Source organism: Paroedura picta, chromosome 2, assembly GCF_049243985.1.
Source record: "Paroedura picta isolate Pp20150507F chromosome 2, Ppicta_v3.0, whole genome shotgun sequence".
Taxonomy (NCBI): domain Eukaryota; kingdom Metazoa; phylum Chordata; class Lepidosauria; order Squamata; family Gekkonidae; genus Paroedura; species Paroedura picta.
Genome location: NC_135370.1, coordinates 95,651,761 through 95,673,368, shown reverse-complemented (window position 1 = coordinate 95,673,368; position 21,608 = coordinate 95,651,761). Strand labels below are relative to the sequence as shown.

The following is a 21,608-nucleotide window of genomic DNA, read 5'->3' as shown; positions in this document are numbered from 1 at the left end:
GCCTTCTGAAACAATATGCCTGTGGTTCCTAGTGATGGATATTTCTGCTGTGACATGTAGACCAGGCCAACAAAGAGAAGAAGAAGAAGAAGAAGAGTTGGTTCTTATATGCCGCTTTTCCCTACCCGAAGGAGGCTCAAAGTGGCTTACAGTCGCCTTCCCATTCCTCTCCCCACAACAGACACCCTGTGGTGTGGGTGAGGCTGAAAGAGCCCTGATATCACTGCTCGGTCAGAACAGTTTTATCAGTGCCGTGGCGAGCCCAAGGTCACCCAGATGGTTGCATGTGGGGGAGTGCAGAATCGAACCCGGCATGCCAGATTAGAAGTCCGCGCTCCTAACCACTACACCAAACTGGCTCTCAAACTGGAACAGATCTCTAGGTGTGGAGTCTCTCTTTTATGGACACAAGATACCCAAGGTAGGTGGGGTTTGGCTGCCCTAGCTTCAAACTGGGTCATAACAAGAAGTTTGAATCTCATTGACTGGTTTAAAGTTAACTGTTTTTAAACTATTATGGGGAAAATACCTTGATACCTGTGGTGAGCCAAATCTGCATGTGTACAAAGAGCCAGGGTGAGGCAGTATGATTCTGTATTAGGTTTTGATGAGCCAGAACTGTATGGAGACAAAAGTTTGGGTGTTTCAAGATAGCTCCTAAAATAGAAAGAAGGGCAGATTAATGACTTGAATGCCTTTCTTGATTGAATAAAAAAGGAAGTCAGAGTTGGTTAATTAAATAACTACTTTGTTAGGTTGGGGTGAGCCAGGATATTGGGTGATATCTCAAGTATAGAAAACTCTTTTGTTACTGAAAATGATATACCTCTGAGCTGGGAGAGATTGCAGTTAACCAGTTTCTCATTCCAGCACACCCTTCTTCTTTCTTGCGATTTCCCAACATTGTGTCTGAACCCAGGTGCTTTGTGAGACTCCCCCCCCCCCCCCATTTCAGATCCCCTTGGCACTCAATTAAGTTCAAAATAAGAGGGAGGCCCTACCAACTCAGGGGTCTCAACTGGAGAAGGAAGTGGGATTTAAATTGATATGTTCATCAGTTTAAGCTCAAGTCTCTCTGGGCTGATAACATAAAGAAAGTCCATCACACTTCTTGGTTCTAGTCTCTCCCTCAAACCTACATACACATGTCGAACAACTCTGTCATACACACACGTTAAACTGAAACAAAATGGATGCAGAATTAGCCATTGGTATAACAGCTTTCTGGAATATTGTGGGGAGAAAATCTGTAGGTGAAAAGAACGACAGTGTGGGGAGTTGCTGTAGAAGCTATCACTATTGAGTTGCATTATGGGACTTGTCACCCATCAGCAGACCAGTTGGGCAGACTAGTCCACAGGGTGTCACAGATTCACATGCAGGGACTAATCTGAGAAAGCAACAATGTAGATCTAGCAAGCTACTTATAGGCAGGCAGAGACTATTCTATTTCAGCAGCTTTATGGAACTTGCTAAAAATATTACCTGGATCTGAATGGTCGATATTCCTTTTTGACAGGTTCTCTTCATTTTTTGTTTGAATTTTGTTGTTTAAATTTCACTTGATAGATTTTATAATGTTAGCAGTCTTGGCAGAGTAAAAACATGGGAGATCAATATTTTCCTTTGACAAAATGAAATTGAGTGGAGATCAGACAGATAAGTAAACCAAGGATTAATTACCATGGAAAAGATGTGTGCTCTTTTGGAAAAGTTTAATTTACAAGGTGTAGTTGGAAAATGATTTTTGACTCATCCTACTAGGAATGCAACAGAAAGATGCTCTGTGGCTTCTTTTGGCCATTGTTTGACTCATGAATTACTGCAAGCACAGTTTAGTGAATACAAATTTTAAGTTAAAAAGCTGATGGGGCACCCTAAATATTATATTTTTTGTCTACTCGTTGTGTGCTCATGTGGATTTCATAAGAATTACCCATGAATAGCAGACAATTCCTACTCAAAATATAATCCACATAAAAGATTGGTATTTCATAAAGAGCTCATGTAAAGAAGTGGAAAAGCAGGAGAAAAAGTTATTGGCAAGTCACTCAGAAAAGAAGCTCATCCATTAACATGTTTTTTTCTTCTTCTGAATTTGGTACTTGGCTGTTTCTCCATTTTGTGTACTGTGGATTAATTTGTGCTAAGAATGTCTTTTTGATACCAGGCTTAATCTTTGGAGTGGTGAGCCAATAACAGAGATACCATATTTAAGCATATGTATAATTCTTTCCTTCATTGCAATGAAAATCCACCAAGTGTTTGTTAGATGTTTTGAACTTTTCTCTGCCCTTTTCTAAACTTATTCTAGCTACTGGAACTGCCATCCTTCCTCCTCAGTGCCAGCTATCTTCAGAGATCCTGTCAGCAAACAGCTCTGTGCCTCCTCCAAACCTGTGATTGGCAATTGTAACAGATTGTCTGTGCTATTTACACAGTGCCATCCTATGCAGACATACCTTTGTGAGTCCATTGAGTCAGTGAGCTGAGGAGAGTAGGAAAGGGGAGTGGCACAGTGGTAGAGCATCTGCTTTGTATACAGAAGGGCCCAGGTTCAATCCCTGGCATCTCCAGTTTAAAAAAAGGAGCAGTTAGTAGGTAATAGGGAAGACCTCAGCCTGTGACTGTGGACAGCAACTGCCAGTTTGAGTACATAGTACTGATTCTGATGGTCTAATGGTCTGATTCAGTATTAGGCAACTTCATGTGTTCATGTCTGTCTGAGTGTGTCTTTGCTTAGGATGGCACTGATAGCTTACTGCGTGTGGTAAACCTGCTCTTGGTAGAAGTATTTTATTTTATGCAATGCTTAACAGAACAGGATTAAGTAGTGTGTCACTGTAGTGACACATTCCTCAGATATTGACAGAGTGATCCAGTTCTCATGCTAACAAGGCCAGGCTGACGGCACTGTAACACATAACAACATGTGACACTCTAAGTGAAGTGTCATCCTAACAAATAACACCTTCAGGATCTGCATTCAGTCCAGATGGTTCTACATCTCTGGCATCACTGATGTATTTTGTTTCTGTGTAATCTTTTTTTTTTTAACAGAGTTGCTCTGGATGCAAAGAGAAGAGGCCTGCACACAGTCTGTGTACCAGTTGTAACAAATGGCTGTGCAGCTTGTGTACAGAAGAACATGGACATGACAAGGAAGCTGGAGAACATTACTTGCCTATATCGTTGAAGGGCTGCTCCGGTAGTAATCTATATACCTCTTAACATTTTAGAGGGTTTCTTTTCCTTATAGTAAACAATCCATGTTGCCCCCTAGTCACAGTCCCTAGATAGTGGCAGGAACGGTGTAAAACAACATAGGCCATGGCCTCCCCAGGAAATAAGGGGAATGTTTTGGAAATGTTTGGAAGGTAAGTTTGAGGAGGAGATAGTGGGCAGACTGGCAGATGACCTGGACTCTGGCTAGCTCACAGGGTCAGAAAAGAGGGGTAAGCAAAGGGAAGGGATAGGATATATTAAACAGAAAGGTTATACTGGAGGCTGAAGGATGAAGAGAAACTGACATCTGGGGGATGTATTGCTAAAAATTCACTGCAAGACCTCTAGCCCAGCAGTCCCCAATTCCTGGGCCGGTACCGGTCTGTGGATCAGTCGGTGCCGGGCTGCGGCTCCTCCTCATCCTCCTTCCCGGCTGCTGCCTCAGGGGCTGCCCTGCCACGCTGCTGCTGGCTCACCTTTGTTGCTCTCCAGCAGCCGCCATGGCTGGGACTCTCTCTTGGCGTGGCACTGTACAGCTGCTGCTGGCAGCACCCCCCAGCAGGCGATGGGAAGTCAGGGGCGCTGGCGTGAAAGCAAGTGGAGCCCAGGGGCTCAGGCGGTGGCGGTGATGTCCCTTGGCAAAAGACTACCCCCCCCTCCGGGCCTCAGTAAAATTGTCAAGCGTTGACCGGTCCCTGGTGATAAAAAGGTTGGGGACCACTGTGCACACCATCTCTGATTCCCTACTAGAAATTAAGTGCAACTTAGAGGGGTACCTTAGTGGTTGGTATCCAGAAGTACTAAATTTCAGACAAAATAGAAGCGGTAAATGAAAGGGATCCATGTATTTTGTTGTGGAGAGTGATGGAAATATTGTATGTCTTAACTTCTGAAAGAAGTTCCTACAGTGAGCATCTGTGCATTTGAATGACAGTTTTCTGAAGAATCAGGCTCTGGCTCCAATACTCAGCTTATTGTTAGCAGAGTCCAATTTTTCCACTGCTTGTGAATTTTAGGTATTTAAAATTCATGTCATGTCACTGCAGACTAAAGATGTCAGGCGATTATCCATCAAGAACAAAACACTGCACCAAAGTTAACAATGCATGCAAGAATAAAGTATGCAAGACTGTTACATAAGCACATCAGTTCACTACAGTGTGCAAGTTACATAAGCACATCACCTCTCTATAATATGCATGTTACTTCATTCCACTTTATATCTGGCTGGGGAGAAATATGATTGTGATTTTGAAGAAATTACTTGATTGGAAACTTGATCAAAAACAGACTAAGGGAATGGAAATCTATTAACTGTTCAGATCTACCGTATTTGCCGGCGTATAAGATGACTGGGCGTATAAGACGACCCCGCCAACATTTCCACTCAAAATATAGAGTTAAGGTTAGGGTGCATCTCCCTGTGACTGGCACTAGGGCTCAAGTGCGCATGTGCGAGCTCTGCGTAGACAAGGGGTGGGCTGGAGCGCCGCTGCTTCCTGCCAAGCAGAATGGGCCAGTCATGCCGAAAAGGCTGGCACCCCTGTCTAGCTGCTGATGCTCGCCGCAGCCACGCTGATGAACCGCTGCGGCTGCGCTGGATACCTAATCTAATTTTGTGCCAAAAATGCACATAACACAGACAGAATAAATTATACCAGAATATATGCAAGTTTTGCACAAGAATACTCTATCTCAGACATGCTGTATTTAAACTAGGGTGTGCATTCAACTATATCTGAGCTGGGGCGGGATGCTTTTTAGCCAAATATGGACCTGAGATTTTTTTGGCTATCCAAAATAGCCAAGAAATAGCCTCAAAATCCTGAAAATATTTGGTGTTTAAAGAAACCGTGATCCCTTTAAATACCCATTAACTTTAGCTATATAGCTATTGCAAAAAATCCAAAAAACATTCAGGATTTTTTTTGATTGTTGGATAGCCAAATGTAATGGGCATTTAAAGGGATTGCAGTCCCTTTAAGTGCCTTCTGGGTAAAGTGGTCACTTGGAGAAGGCACTGCAAGCCCTTTAAACGCATTCAGAGTTCACTTGTAGCTTGCCGAAGGCAATAAAAGTAACCGCAGTCCCTCTAAAACACTTTCCCCCTTCTCCATTGAAAGCAATGGAGGATGGGTCACCTTCTTTGGAGGCCCATAGAATTAAACCCACGTCCAATATTTTTGAAGTTTTTTGAGATGTGCCAGCAGTTATGCTGCAAATTTTGTGCATCTACCTTAAAAAACAGCCTCCCAGATCCCTTGATACCACCAGAGGACCATTGACTATATTTATTTATTCAGGATTTTTATTTCCCACCCCTCCTGGAAACCGGCTTGTGGCAGGTTAAATTAAAACCCCCAATAAAACCCCACTAAAATATCAACAAGACATAAAAAAATTACAGCGTATAATAAGAAGACACGGCAATATAATCCACTACCCATCCATCCCGTACAACATCCAATCTAATAGGGGAGATGGGAAGCCATAACCCTTGCCATAGATGACCCTGGCATACCGCTGCTTAGCACTGGGGGAGGGGGGGCAATCAGATCTTCCACTCAGACCCCAGCTTCAGCCATAGACCTGGCAGAAGAGCTCTGTCTAGCAGGCCCTGCGGAATGCAGAAAGCTCCCGCAGAGTCTCCAGAGGGTATATTGGATTAAAAAAAAAAATTCAGGATTTCTGAAAAATCCTGAATTTGAATAACATACCTGTATTGGGAGTTAGAAATATCAGAAAATACCAATATTTTTCATGTTCAGTATACCTGAACCCAAGAAATACCAGACTTTTTTTTGTACACCCCTGACAGTAGCACAAGAGGGCAGGTAAATAAAGCAAAATAAGCAGACGTCAGTGGGCTTAAAAGGGTGTAAATCTGTTTAGGAATGCATTTTTTGAGTTGCACTGCTAGGGAGGGGGGCATGATCAAAAGTCAGAGTGAGAGAGTGGGGAAGGTAGTTCAACAGGATAATAAACACTATGCACTGACACATTTGTGCTTAGAGTTACCAACCTCCAGGTGAAGCCTAGAGTTTTCCCAGAATGACAACTGATTTCCAAACCACGGACATCAGGTGGATTCTATGACATCATGTTTCTGCTGAGCTCTCTCTTCCCCCAACTCTGCCTTATGTCTCCTGGAATTTCCCAAGCCTAGAGTTCCCCGTCCTACTGGTGCCTTTTCAGACAGTGCCAGAAACCTTCCTCTGCCTCTTGACCTGCTCTCTACCTACTTATTCCTTCTTCTCAACCCAGCTCACTTCCTGGGTCTAAGAACCAAAATATGGTTACATTTTTTTCAGGAATTCCTGGCTTCAGGTGAAACAGACATGGAATACACCCCATGACTGGTAGCAGGGGTTTTCTCAGCTATTTCTAGGCCTGGGTTCCCATTTAATATGCCCAAGAATTTTTGTCAGTGAAAACAAATTAATAGGTAATGCTGAGAGCATCCATGAAGGTTGCTGAGGGGTACATTCTAGGCAAGACTTTGAAAGGTGCTCTTGGAAGGTGCTGCCTTTCTGTGGACCTACACAGACCCATGTTGTCTTGCCCAGCTTGTGTATGTGTGTGTGTTCTTTTCTGAGTGCACTATGCAAATATCTGCTACTTTTCCATTCCTGCCTCTCCTTTAATCAGTTTTCCATTCCTACCACACTGGACAGAAACACTGGAACATGACGGATTGAGCATATGTTACAGTGTATGCTTGAAGTGGGGTGAATGTTCACATTCACATGATGCTAACCATGCCAAAATAATGCTTTGAATGTTCAAATATAGATATATATTTACACACTTTTCAGGCATATGCCACTGAGTGTTCACACTCATATCTGGGGGACTATTCATCAGAGTTTCCATGAGTGCTCAAATAGAGAGTGTTGGCAGGATTCCCAGCCAGTACTTCCCATCCATGTACTGGACATCCATGTAACGACATCCAAAGTGTCATTAGATGCTTTCCTGAGCACAAAATCATCTCCAGAAATTAGAGGACTGAATGTTTTCTTTGTAATATAAATAATGGCTGTGAAGCTTGGGATCCTGGAGCATGTTCCAGATCATGTGCCAGCTACCAGATCCTCAGTGATCTCTTGAAAACAGCTATGGATATCATATGGCCTGTAAAAAACATGCGGTACATCAACAAATGTCACACCATTTACAATCTTAAAAAGTAATTGCATGTTAAATCTGCTTTTCAGGTGGTGAAGGGGGACCAAGTGATTTTGCCTTGTTTTGTCCTGTGCACAGCCAAGAGTCACTCAAGATGTTTTGTGAGACCTGCGACATCCTTACTTGCCGCTGCTGCCTTCTGATAGACCACAAGGAACACAGGTAGTCAATATTCATAGTACATGATCAGGAGATCCAAGGACTGTCTGGCAGCCAGGCAAAGGATATTTAGAGAGGGTTTGCCATTGCCTGCCTCCACATCATGTCTTCTAGTGTTTCTTGGGGGAACTACCCCCCAGATCCTTGGAGGTCTTCCATTCAAATACTAGACAGGGTCGGCCCTGCTTAGCTTCCAAGATCTGATGGGATCGGGCTTGCCTTAGCTATCCAGGTCAGATCATTCATAGTTCAGTTTAATTCTATCAGGAAAGGCTAAGTCAGCTTATGGTTGGATTAAAAAAAAACCCCATTATGCCCTCTAAGCCAGCGGTCCCCAACCCCCAGTCTGGGGACCTGTACCGGTCTGTGGATCAGTCAGTACCGAGCCGTGGCTCCTCCTTGTCCTCCTCCCTGGCTCCTGCCTCGGGGGCTGCTCTGCCAATCTGCCGCCGGCTCACCTTTGGTGCTCTCCAGCGGCCGCCATGGCTGAGGTTCCCCCTCGGCATGGCACTGCATAGCTGCTGCTGGCAGCGCCCCCCAGTAGGCGGCGGGAAGTCAGGGGCGCCGGTGGGAAAGCAAGTGGAGCAGGGGCTTAGGTGGCGGCGACGTCCCTCGGCAAAAAGACTACCCCCCGGGCATCAGTAAAATTGTCATGCGTTGATCAGTCGCCGGTGATAAAAAGGTTGGGGACCACTGCTCTAAGCTATCCAGGCAAAGAAATATAAAATATGAAAGTATGTATTCTGGCTTCAGCAACCAGGAAATCTGCTTTACTGTGATCTCCTAACATAATATGGACTTTTGTTTCCCAAACTCCATGGATTTTTTTTTTAATGTCTACTGGTAGGGTAACCAGATGCCCGCTTGGGTGCCTGTCCTCTTACCCACCAGTGAAAGATGCCTTATTTATGAGGTGCAGAATTTCTACGGATAAGTATTTTTTTAAAGCAAATTTGTTAGTGAAGAAATATTATGATGTTTTAACAGCTGAAGCCCCTGACCTAAGTAAGAGACTTTAAATTATAGCTGACATGAAATAAACAAGCAGTTCAGCCAAGGCCCTCATATTCTTGCAGTTAGCTGCTGGGTCTGAAACTCTGTCTTTACTTATAATCAAAATTTAAAGTAATAACAATGCTGTTCAAATAGGAACTGGCATTTCAGCCCTGAATAAAGCCATCATTGCCTGTTTTATAGAGCCAGATGGTTGACCATTGATTCATTTAGTCCAGACCTGTCTAATCAGACTGTCAGCAGCCCTCTAATGCCCCAGATTTTCCTCAGCCATGGTAATAGAGTGATTGAACATCCGCATATCAGGCATGACTCTTCCTGTACTACAGCTGTCACAATAATAAGAAAGCTATAACTATCCTGCATAACTTTTTGGGAATTTGACCTTACTGCCATTCACAATTTATTTGTTAACTAGTATCAAAGCCCATTTTAAAAATAGGCAGTGAATGGGGCAGCAGGCAGGAGGCCGTGAGAGGGGGGGGCTGCGGTTCCCTTTGGCCCACAAAGCGGGCTAAAGGGAGTGGTAAGTCCCCCCCACTGGTGGTGACAGGGCTTTGCGGCCCACAGGGAGGCTCCAAATTCCTCCCCTGGTTCCCTCCCTTCAGGAGCATACCTGCAGGCCGCAAAGCCTTTTCGCTGCCTCTCTCCTTGTGGGCGACAATGGAGGCTGCAGCCACAAGGCTTCTAGCAGGCAAGGAGGGAGGGTGGGAGCTGGAGGGGAGGGTCAATCAGGGTGGACCTGGACGGACAGGACCTGGACGGACAGTCTCCTCCCAGGAGGCTGTTTCCCAAATATATAAGGGAGCAAAGCGAAAAAGTGTTAAGGATGTTTATAGAAAAGGAAACCGCCCCACAAATGCTTGCATCCAGTCATTCCCTTCTAAGTCTTCCTCCATCAGAGGCATTTCTCCCTTAAGTTGTAGAAGAGAATCATAGCATCCAATTTAATGGAAGGGACCCCTATCTAAAGGTTTATTTTCCTACTCCTAGGTTCAGGCATCTCCAGGAAGCCTTGCAAAACCAGAGAGCCATCCTGGAAAATGTAACCACTAAAGTGGAAGAGAAAAAAAGTGCGGCACAGGTCTCGGCCAAACAGATCGAAGACAGGTAAATGTGATGATACCAATGTCTGCGTAAGAAGGTAGATTCTGGTCAGAGTCTCTTTCATGGGGTCATTGCTCTCTAGTAACAGATGTTACTAGAGAGCCTTTTGTGGCGCAGAGTGGCAAGGCAGCAGAAATGCTGTCTGAAGCTGTCTGCCCATGAGGCTGGGAGTTCAATCCCAGCAGCCGGCTCAAGGTTGACTCAGCCTTCCATCCTTCCAAGGTCGGTAAAATGAGTACCCAGCTTGCTGGGGGGTAAACGGTAATGACTGGGGAAGGCACTGGCAAACCACCCCGTATTGAGTCTGCCATGAAAACGTTAGAGGGCGTCACCCCAAGGGTCAGACATGACCCGGTGCTTGCACAGGGGATACCTTTACCTTTACCTTTAATAGATGTTAATTCATAGGAACACTGAGGGGAGAGGTGATCCTCATTTTGCCAGACTGGACCATAGATGGGCAGCTGAGAGCCTGTTGTCTGTTGAGTGCAACATCTTCTTGGCTGTTACTTTTGCAGCAGCCTGTCCAATGACCACCTGAATCCACGGGCAGCATAGTTTCTACAACAGGTAGGAAATTAACCAGTTTGCTAGCCAGTTATAATTTAGAGGAAAGGAAGACATCTCAGGTGGCTTGATGAGGACTGAGTACGCACTAGAAGGTATGAGCCATTGACATCAACTGAAAGTTACAGTGAGGGGGGAGGAGGGGAGAAAGACAAGCGTTCGACCCCCTCTTCACTTGTACGATGATTAAGATGATGATTTTGGAGAGTAGGATTGAATTTCCAAATTTGCAATGGGGCCTAACTTTTATTTCCTAGTAAGGAATTGCCAGTGGATGTGCCCGATATTATGACTTTTTACAGCTATATAAATAGGTCCTATGCTATTGTTCAGTACTTTAGTATACAATCAGGTATTTTTAAAAAGTTTTGCTATAATCTATTAGAAGTACATTAGTCAAAATTAATAGCTGCTTTCTCCCCCCAAAATGGCAAAAAAACAACACAAAATTAAGGCTGTACTGAAGGTTGCCACAAGCTTAGCAAACCTCTCATCCAATGGTTAAGAAAATGTGTAAGATTAACTTCTGAAGCAAATTATTTAAGATCCCAGCACTGCTCTCAGGCTTAAAATCAAGTATTAGTTTCATAATCAACACTATGGAAGATACAAACCCTATACAGTATTCTAGATAGAAGATACAATTTCTATACAGTATTCTGGTGGAATCCATCGAATGAATTGGAAACATTTCTTCTCTCAAAACACAAGGATATGTTTCTGGCATTTTTATACATGGGACTGTTTAATAAATGTGCTGATGGCTTCATCTATACAGGTTGTTTGAAGTCAAACACTTACAGAGGAAAGTGGAAAATCAGATAAAAATGGCCAAGATGGTCCTGATCAGTGAAATAAATAAGCGAGCAAATGTCCTCCTTGAACAGCTAGAGGTAAGCAGTAGCTGAAACAGCTCATGCTGTGGTTACATAAAACACAGGTGATTCACGAGAACATTTATAATATTTATTTGGTCAACTCAGTGTCCAGTGATATATGGAGTATGAGGTCCAGTTCTTTTTGGCAGCAATGGTAGAAGAAACTGTCACAGGCTACTTGCAGGAGTTTTGTGCCCATACCACCTGAGGAGCACCTGATGCCAGTGATAGGGGCCAAGAAAGATGTTCAGTCCAAATCATCTCAGAAGGCAGCTCCTAGTCTAGAGGACGTGGAGAAGTTGGCTAAAGTCTAACTCTTCCTTCTCTGGGTCTCTGGTTGATAAGTTTATAAAGGTTATCTGAGGTCTCAATATAATATTTATTTTATGTGTTCTCAGTAGTGTTTCTGTGAACCTGAGCAAAACTTATTGAGGTTGCTACTGAGTACAGAATATTTTGCTGTACAAGAATATTCTTCTGTGTTAATTTTGTTTTCACTCCCTGCTTGATATGGTAGGAATATATTTAATTTAATACTTTAGAGTGAACCTTTTCATGATTAATCCTGTTTCCAATTCTTGTCAGAGAATCACCAATGAAAGAAAGCAAAAACTGGAACAACAACTTCAGGGCATCATGGTATTAAACAGGCAATTTGAACATGTGCAGAACTTCCTCAGCTGGGCAGTGTGCAGTAAAAACAGTGTTCCATTCCTCTTCAGTAAGGAACTGGTAAGAATAAAATGATGGGACACTTAAAAATGGAAGCGAATGAAGAAAATTTAGTTTCCCAAGAAAGAAGTAGGTCAGATTCATCAACGACCTCTGTATTGTCCTGGGTTTTAGGCGGACTTGTAAACCTCATTCCTTCAAAAGCCAAATCAAAGTGAGAAGGAAAGTACCTTTGAGAAAAAGACACTAAATGGAAGGCTTCCTTATTGGCATTTTAATGTGATTGTTGCTGTGTCCACCATGTTTATTTCTTTGGAACTAACAGTGTGGACACCAAGGGTGTGGGAAGAGTTCTTGTGTGGACTGAAGGTGTTCACCAAGCTGAATCACTGGCTGGGTTGAATGCAAAATTATTCTTCTGGAAGCATCTTAAAAGAACCTAAGCTTTTCCAGGAAAGGCTCTCTGGTATCCAGTGCTGATTTACTGCTGTTCAGGAAGTACAAGGAATATCACATTGATTTCTTTCATTTGGTCAACTCAGTGTCCAGTGATATATGGAGTATGAGGTCCAGTTCTTTTTGGCAGCAATGGTAGAAGGTGGTCCCACTACTTATATCTGTAATGCAAATGGATGAGGGACCAGTAGTGCAGAATGAAGAGTCAGCACACTAATTTATTCAGTGGGTTTTCAAAACTGTGAACTGGAACTCCAAAGCAGGTCATAATTCTTCTGCAAGAGGCTCATGAAGCCAGGATGCAAGATGAACTATGAGAGGAGATTCTGAGAGGGTTGTTGGACAATTTGGGTATGCCTCTGCATAGTGTATGAAATGGCCATGAAACATAAACATGGATCCTGATTAGTATTCCCATGGGTACAATGACTTCTTGGTGTAGAATGTGATCTTTCTCACCTCTCCTTGTTGCTGGAGCCTGAAATGCAGGACTACATGAACTGAAGCAGGAACAGATAGCCTTTTGAGTTCCTACAAGAAAAGGGGGGATCACACTTGGGAAGTAGATCCAACCTACAGGATCTACCCTTCAGTTTGTTGTTCAGTTATATTTTATATTTATAAATTCTAAGTATGAAAAATAAAATATAAACTTGTTTTATATTAGTTGAGTTAGCTGAGTCCTTTCTTTGATGAAGAGAGGAAAAGTAGCATGGAGTTTCTTTGCAAGTAGATTCCAAAAAGTACAGGAAATTTAGAAGTGGGTGCCACTTCAGTGGTTCTCCAATGTTTTGAATTTATTTATAATAAAACAGGAATTTAGTGGCACCATAAAAAGAGAACATTTATTCCAGCATGAACTTTCATCGGATGCACTAGTCTTCTTTGTGCCTAGAAGACAACCAAGATAATGTATGTCTTATATACATAGTCTGAATCCTTGTACGTGGCTTCTGCTTGTGCAGTTCTGTCCTCCGTAGGGGAGGTGGTTCTCAGTTCTAGAGCACTGGCTGGTGCTAAGCATTTTCTGCTTGATGAGAAAACATGGGAATGTGGAAGACTTTCTTTCCAAGGGAATAGCATTGTGCATGTAGAATCAAGGAACAGGACCCAAGCCTATCTATCATATGTTTATGCATGAAGCTTACGGTTATTATTCATAAAGGTTTGTTGCATAATAAATCACCTAATCTTCAATTTCCTATCAAATGCTTTTTCTTTTAAACAATGAAAGTAATAGAAATTCAAAGGGTGGACATGTGGGCTGCAGAAAGGGTCAGCTGACCCGGCAGAAGTATGTGATCCCCTACAGGAGCCCTGTGTAGTGAGGACCTTTTCACCTTTGTAGAACGAATGATATTTAAGAGCAGCTTGATATGAAAGAAGGCACCCATAACTGGGTCTCTCATAGTTGGGTCTCTAAAGGTTAAAGATTTAATTTGGTCTGTGCACAGTTTTTTACTGAGGAAAAAACCCTTATATTTGAATCTTATCTGGGATTGGGGTTGGCCAAGCCATTCAAGGACTTGTTCACACAATAAGGGAAAGGATTCTTATCTCAGCATAATTGCACAAAATTAACAAGCAGCTTTGAAGGCATTTTATTGTTTTCTAACGCAAATAATTTACAGGTCACCATATTTCATTACTCAGCCATTTTCCACACAGATACAAAAATCTGGCATTGTCAAAATGCAAGACGATTTTTTCCAAGGTGATGGAGAGCTGGCTCGGGAGCCCTTGGTATCACTTTTTTGTGTTTTAGTTCATATTTAGTTCATACAACTCTCCCTCCAGCATGTAAGCAGATCCCCCAAATATAAGTGAATCAGAGGGTTATTATTGAATGATAACTGATTAAAACAAAGACCTACTGAAAATTTTAAATTATAAATCAGCTCTGAATGTCATGCTCATTGCTATGGTATATTCATCAATATTTGTTACTAATTGATTAATCATCCTTTGATTTGTTACCAGATTGTGTTTCAGATTCAGCGTTTACTGGAAACAAACTGTAACGCAGATGTGAGTCCTCCTTGGAAGGTGAGATTCACATGGGACCCATCGTTCTGGACAAAACAGCTCTCCAATTTAGGTAAAACATTGTATACAACTGTACACTTTTTTCTCCTTGGATGCAAATTTTGTCTCTTTGAAATATCATTTGTGGCTATCATAGCCTTCATATAATCTTGATTTTTTCCATTGAAATAAATCTTTGTAAAGCGTATTTACTTCAGAAATGACTGAGGATGTTAAGTTCACCTTCTGGAGTATATTCTGCACTCTTAAAATAGGAATGGTCTTCAAATAAGCAGCATTTGACAAGAGCATACTTCAGGCAAAGGATAGTGTTGTGGAGAAGAAGATCTGGAGAAGAAGACTAAATTCCATTTGTAGCTAGGCTGGATGATAATACTGGTGGATGGGAGGGGGGGATAAATTCATATATCCAGCCTATATCCTTTATCCAATCTATATCCAGCCTTCCTCCAGTTTAGGGAGCCTTTCTCCAACTTAAGTATCTCTTGTTCCAAAGGAAGAGCTACAAGTTGGAAGAAGGCTCCTTGAAGTGGAGGAATGATATCTAGCCTCAGGAGGAAAATATTCACCACATCTATTCACTACATTGGTAGTTTGTTCTTCTTCCAAAGCGTCCACAGTGACCACAGTCTTTTCCTCTCTATGGGAAACTTTGAGAACTATACTTTTTAACAGGGAAATCTAAACTGAATTCTTAGCACCTTTTCCAAATTTGCCAGGATTCTTTGAATACAGTCCTGGCAATTAAATTAATAAAACTGATATATATATATATTTTAATCATTAAAATACCAAAGAAAAAATGCTTTTCAGAGCACACACGTATCATGAGTAGAAATCAGTTTTAGAATTCCCTTAAGGGTTAGTAAAATGGCTTTGCAGCCCCTTGATGAGGTTTCTTTCCCTGCAATTTTTGATGCTTCCCTCCACTGTTTTGACCTTGCTTGCTCTTCACAGGTCACTTGTCAATAGAGGGGGGACCACTGCTTCACTCTGATGTACCAGCCTATGGGAGTATGCAAGGAATGCAGCCCTCTTTGTACCACCATCATGGACATCATTCACCAGCACCACAGCATGATCCTCTCAATAATCAATCCCACCAATATCAGACTCCAGTTCATTGCCCCACGCCAGTGTGTTGCACCCATTGCCTTAACATCCCACATATGAACAAAGGGCAACTGCCCCATCAGGCCATGAGCCACCCGCAGACCTTCCGGCAGCCTCCAGAAATGCAGCAGCACCAGCAGCATTTCCCCCTGCAGTACAGCCTGCAGCAGCATGAAAGAGACCAGAGATGCACGGCTCGCTCCATGAAAACAATGCAACCTTGTTTAGAGGCCAAATCTCACCAGGATCATGAGAGCATATCGGCCAGGCTAGGGAAACATGCTCAGGAGCAAGCTGTTCATCAGGCTACACACTCTGTTTATCCTCTTCCACCTCAGGAGGTTCCCCAGGGCCAGGCTGGCCATCCCCAGCAGGTGCCTGTGCAGTCGCCTCTACAGACACCGCCTGTGCAAGTCCAGCTTAGCCCTCTCCAGAAGGTGAAGCTGAACAACGTGCCACAGGAACAGCCACCCCCACTGCAGCAACTGTCGCCGCCACCACCCACAACAGGCCAGAGTGAGAAAGCTCACGAACAAGTGATACAGCAGAGCTTGGACATTATGCACCACCAGTTTGAACTGGAAGAAATGAAGAAAGACCTGGAGCTTCTCCTCCAGGCTCAGCAGCCAAACCTACAGCTGAATCAGGCCAAACAGCCCCAGCATGTGCAGCAGACCATTGTGGGTCAGATAAACTACATTGTGAGGCAGCCAGCTCCAGTCCAGCAACAAAACCAAGAGGAAACACAACAAGTGAGCACACAGGTTTCCCCTTGTATTTGTAGTTCATTATCTCCAGTTTTAAGTAATGGGAGATGTTTATATTTAAGCCACAGGTTTGGGTGTGTGTGTGTCTGAAAGTCTATTATACCAGCCCATATTAAGAAGTATCTTTTATTTTAAGTATATTTTAATGACACTCACAAAGAGATTTGCAATGCAAGCAATGACAGATGTTTGTCTTTGCGCTAATTCAGGCTCTACTGAGCTAGCCAGCTGCACATTTGGATGGTGATAGAAATTGCATCCCCAGCACTGCTAGATGTTTGAGGCTCAAATGCAGTGACTTGGTGGCTGAGCTTCAGTACTAAAGTTGGTGCTCTCTTTTCCACTGCTATGAGTGAGGCTGATGTCTAAATATGAAACTACAAGGGTGAAGTCTAATTCTAGCATGCTTCACTTGTTTTGGAAATGTGGAGTTTCCAGACCTGCAACAATAAAACAAAACCAGCTAGTACAATAAACCAACAGTAAAACAAATCAAGTAAGAAAATCAGACAAAACTAGCCCACCCAGTGACCAAATAAATAAAAACAGTTCAATAAAAGCCGAACATGACAAATGAAAGAGCCAGAAGTATTTCTTTAAAACCCAGACTAGTGTGAAATGGTATTTACTAGACCAGGCCTTGAGCTAGGAACAGCCCATAAAACACTGCAAAAGAACCCCCTAGTTAAATGCTTTGGTAATGATAAACTTTTTGTGGCCTGGTGCTTAAAAGAAGGTAAGCTATTCTAGGTAAGTGCCATGGGCAAGATACCACCACCGAAAAAGCCTTTGCAGGCTGGAGCACACAAGCAGGACTTGATAAGAGAGTCTTAACTGGTGGGCTGGAGGATGGATAATACCAGGTCTTTCGAGTGCGCTGGCCCTAAACCAATCAGGAGCTTGTAAGTCAGAATCAGCACATTGTGCCTGGAAACAGATGTGCGGCCAGTGTAGAGCTTTCAGGATTGGAGTGATAAGCTCCTTGAATCCAATTCCTGACAAGAACCTGGTTGCCTTGTTCTAGACCAGTTGACGTTTCTGAGCCGGTTTTAAAGGCAGCCCTATGCAGAGTGTATTACAATGCTGTAAGTACAGCCATAGTTGTTCAGGATCCAGTGGTATCTCTAAACTGTTTAAGGTTTAAAACTAATGAGCCACACCTTGAATAAGAAATGAGCTGCTGAATTCTGTGCCACCTCTCTCTCTCTCTCCCTCTCTCTCTCTCTCATTAGAGTAAGGGAATTTCTTCCAATGAGGTTTTCATGTTCTAACATATTTCCCAATTTGGGGTAGTGGCAAAACCTGTCCAGGATAGCCCAAGCAAGCCTAATCCTGAGAGATCTCATAAACTAGGCAGGGTTAGCCCTGGCCAACACTTGGAAAGGTGACTTCCAAGAAATACCAAGGTCATGATGCAGAAGCAGGCAATGGCAAACCACCTCTGAACATCTGTGGCCTGGCTGCCCGACAGTCTTAGGATCTCCTGGCTGCATTATACGCATGCCATATGAGGAATAAAATAATGTTTTCCAGAGTGACTTCATTTTATTTATTTATTTAGATTTTTATACTGCCCTTCGCTACAGCTCTGGGTAGTTTACATAAAACATTTTAGAACATTTACATAGGACAATATTAATAGAACAACAACAATAACAATAACAATATTTTGTTATGGAACAATATTTGACAATATGGAACAGTATGGAACAATATTTCAACAACAATAACATTGACACTCCCTCGACCACTCAGTCAGAGGTGGGGGAGGGGGCGGACTTGTAGATGTTTTGGGTCAGTCAGCCTCAAGCAAATGCCTTAGTTGGTATTAATGAGTCTGTGCTTCCTTTATCCTTTATTACAGGTTGGTGAAGATTCCAGTGAGCCTGAAGGTCAAAAGACAATCCTTCCCCTTGACAGAAATGTGGCTCCACCCGTGTCACAACCAATAGAAGAAGCCATTGTCCGTATTCATTCCCCAGAGAATACTTTGAATCCAGTGAGAAAGGTACTCAATTTTTTTAAAAAAGAGAACAATTCTTTAGTTTTAAATAGCTATTTTGAAGATTGCCTGTCCCTCCCTATAATTCTGGATATAAGAATTAAGATTAAGAATGTGTTTGATACAAATATTACACCTTCATTCTTGTGGTTTTTCTCTGCATTGACCATATCTTTGGAACAAAGTGAGTTGCCCGTATATGAAACCTGTCAAGTCTCATGAACTGTTTGTGCTTGTCTGATTTTGTTAGTGTAGAAGAGAATGTGTGGGAAGGCATTTGTAAGTTCCATTACAGACTGAGTGAAGGAGCAGTTCATGGTAAAAATGCCCTTTTGCAATTGGGAATGTACCTTGTTTAATGAGTTCTTCCAGTGAATTCTCAGTTTTAAAAGCTAAGAGTTCTCTGAAAAGATGGAAAAACTAGACCCATTCAGGAACTCCCCACCAGCTTTTCACCTTGTGAACTTTTTTCTGATGATGGTTTGCCATCTCTTTCTCTTCCCCAAACTTTATTTTGTGGTGATATGAAGAGGAAAATCATCAGCAGGAAAGAGCAGGGAGAATAAAAGATCAGGCCTAAAGTTGTCATGAACCAAGGACCTGAAGAAAAAACACAGACAATTTTTGTGGGAAAAGGATCAAAATTTTCTTTACTGGGTCCAAGAGTATCATGATAGAGATGGAGATCTATTGCTAAGAACAGTAAGCAATTGCATTACATGGCTAGATATAAGTTTTAACCCCTGCCCCCTTTTACCATTCAGATTCCTGCCATTTACACTTCTCACAGCTGACTTATCGTCAAAGGGCAGTTAGGTTAAAATGAAAGTTACCATTTTACACCATGCAGCCAGAAGGTACTAACTAAGGTATCAAAGACATAACAAGCATCCTGTAGAGCAGTGGTTCTCAACCTTCCTAATGCTACAACCCTTTAATACAGTTCCTCATGTTGTGGTGACCCCCAACCATAAAAATATGCAAGTGTTCTTTCACAGAAATTAAACCGAAACTGACCAATGGCATAAAGATCCATTGTTCATGGTTGTCTGTGAACTGTTTTTTTCCCCGGGGTTTCTCAGTTCAATTCTGCCTCTTGTCTCACCATGCTGATCTTGCTCTTTTCCACTGCTCCAGATAGATGAACACTCTATCTCAATCTACCCCGCAAGGCTGTTGTGTGGATGGCGTTCCCCCAGCCAAGCTGCTTGCCCTGCTGCAACCCCTGTGAAAGGGTCGTTCGACCCCCGAAGGGGTCCTGACCCCCAGATTGAGAACCACTGCTGTAGATAGTATTGTGAAGGACACATCTGCATTTCCTGGGAACAGACAACAGGCTGACTAAGGAACTAGCAGGAGGGAAGAAAGGGAAGGGGAATGCGAGAGGTCCAGGGTTTAAAGGCTTTTGGGACTCTGGTTCAGCTTATAGTTTTTCATTATGATGGCATGGAGTGAGGCATGACATGACAGAAGTTTCTACTGTTTTCCCAACAATGCAAGGGGAAGCTTTCTGAGTATGTTCAGTGGCTCTTCATTACCACTTGCAGTGCTGGAACTATTAGTTTTAATTCTTCCTGGCAGAGTGGTTGAGCAGTGAGAGAGAGCAGTGATTGAGAGCTCCCACACATGCTTGCAATACATTCCAGCACCTGAAAATATATGCAGCATGTTTAGATCTCCAGACATCAGCAAATCTGAAGACTAGAATGTGAAGAGTTCTTTACATATAGGCTGTTTCCAAAGGCTTTCCAAGCTTCAGGAGCAGCTTGTCAGGTGGTATGGGAGTTGTGTTCAGAGGGACCTTCAAGGATGTATACATGTAGATACTTGCATGGTTCTTTCTGTGTAGGTCACAGTCCTTTCCAGTCAAAGAACTCAGGAAATAAATGTAACAAGGATGGTACATGTAAATTAGTCATAGTTGCATTTAATGATTCTTTTAGCAAAGTACCAGTACATTTTTTTGCATAACTGTATGTGGCTGGTAGAAAAGGTGTATGGACGAAACAGGGCAAGGGCTCAGATATGCTTGCCTGCTTCTGCCCTGTATCCTTAATCAATGAGAACTCATAAAGATTGCTACCATTATCTTAATGAACAGACTGAAGACCATCATTGGCCAAAAAATCCACATTGACTAAATAGGATTAATTGCATGATGACATCTTGTGGTAAAATACACCTTAGGCCATGGTGAGTGCAGACAAAGACCTCTTGGCCCGTGCTGAGAAAACATTACATCAAATAGTCATGCCTCCGGTATCTGCTCTCCAGAAGCATTTTGCCCTGTGATTTCCAGGGATGCTCAGGCCAATTATCAGTGTTCTCATGATCTCGAATCAGTAAACACCATTTACTCTGAACCCTTCCATCACTGAAGAGTTACTAGACAGGGTTATCTTTCTCTTCATTGCTGTATGCCCTGGTATATAAGGAATACATAGCCGCTCTGGTGAACTGTGGGGAATCCATGGATCCAAAGCATGATGTTTTCCCAAAGAAATGACGTTCTTCACCCCCAATGTCAACTTCTTCAGAATTCATTGTCCTGGATATAAAATTAGCTATGATCCAATGCAGTAAGTGCAAGCATATGTCTTAAAGATGCTTCCATGCCTTTTATTTCTTCCCATTGATAAGCTATCCCTTCCCATGGGCCTGCCTGGTCTTTCTTGCCTTGGGCTCCATCAATGGCCAGCAGGAGAGGGAGGAAGGGATAATAACTCCACTTTAATTTGCTTTTGCTAATTTATATATTACTTGTGTCAGCCATTTTGATTTTTTTTTAACTGTATAACTATAAATAATAACATTACTACATCGTTTTTCCTGGCCCATGCAGTCATGGCTTCACTTTGGAATGTTATTGTGCCCTCATTTTCTGATCTAAATAAACAACTTTATAATCAGGCCCACAAAGATGTATAAAAATAATCCTCTGACAACAGTGCACTACTGTTCTTGTGAACCTCAAGAAGAGTCATAGTGCATGTGAATTGTCTTGCTTTTAATTTCAAATTATTCTGTTTTCTCTGTCACCATAAGCTCTTATAAAATATCACAAACTATTTCCGTACTGTATCTGAGATGGGAATAAACAATGTAAAAATGTTCTGAACTCAACAGACCTGTGGATAAAGGAAATTTGTCAGTTCCAAACCTGGACTTGTATTTTGCAACAGCTTACCTGTCATTCTTTGCTACATGCTTGCATCTCTCCTCAGAGCATCGGTAGACACCAACAGAAAAGCATGCTGTCAAACACTGGATATCCTGATGTGGAATTATCATATGGATATTCCTAAATACACCTCATTAAAGGGACTCAGACCACTTGGAACCATTGGAAAGTGGAGCCATCATAACTTCCTTTATAGCAGTAGATGCCAAAGTGCTGCTTCTGCAATAGCATCC

The 21,608-nt window shown here is 42.6% G+C and overlaps 1 protein-coding gene across 3 annotated transcripts in view; it reads left to right on the top strand.

Annotated features, from left to right (window-relative positions):
* The window catches only part of TRIM66 (tripartite motif containing 66), a 73,994-nt gene that overhangs the window by 26,483 nt on the left and 25,903 nt on the right, over positions 1 to 21,608 (top strand). For all 3 annotated transcript variants that reach the window (XM_077321736.1, XM_077321734.1, XM_077321735.1), the window contains exons 3-10: positions 3,061 to 3,208; positions 7,443 to 7,575; positions 9,580 to 9,696; positions 11,039 to 11,153; positions 11,724 to 11,870; positions 14,247 to 14,364; positions 15,270 to 16,177; positions 18,057 to 18,200. In XM_077321736.1, the coding sequence (XP_077177851.1) occupies positions 3,061 to 3,208; positions 7,443 to 7,575; positions 9,580 to 9,696; positions 11,039 to 11,153; positions 11,724 to 11,870; positions 14,247 to 14,364; positions 15,270 to 16,177; positions 18,057 to 18,200 (1,830 nt within the window). The remainder of the gene's footprint in view (positions 1 to 3,060; positions 3,209 to 7,442; positions 7,576 to 9,579; positions 9,697 to 11,038; positions 11,154 to 11,723; positions 11,871 to 14,246; positions 14,365 to 15,269; positions 16,178 to 18,056; positions 18,201 to 21,608) is intronic.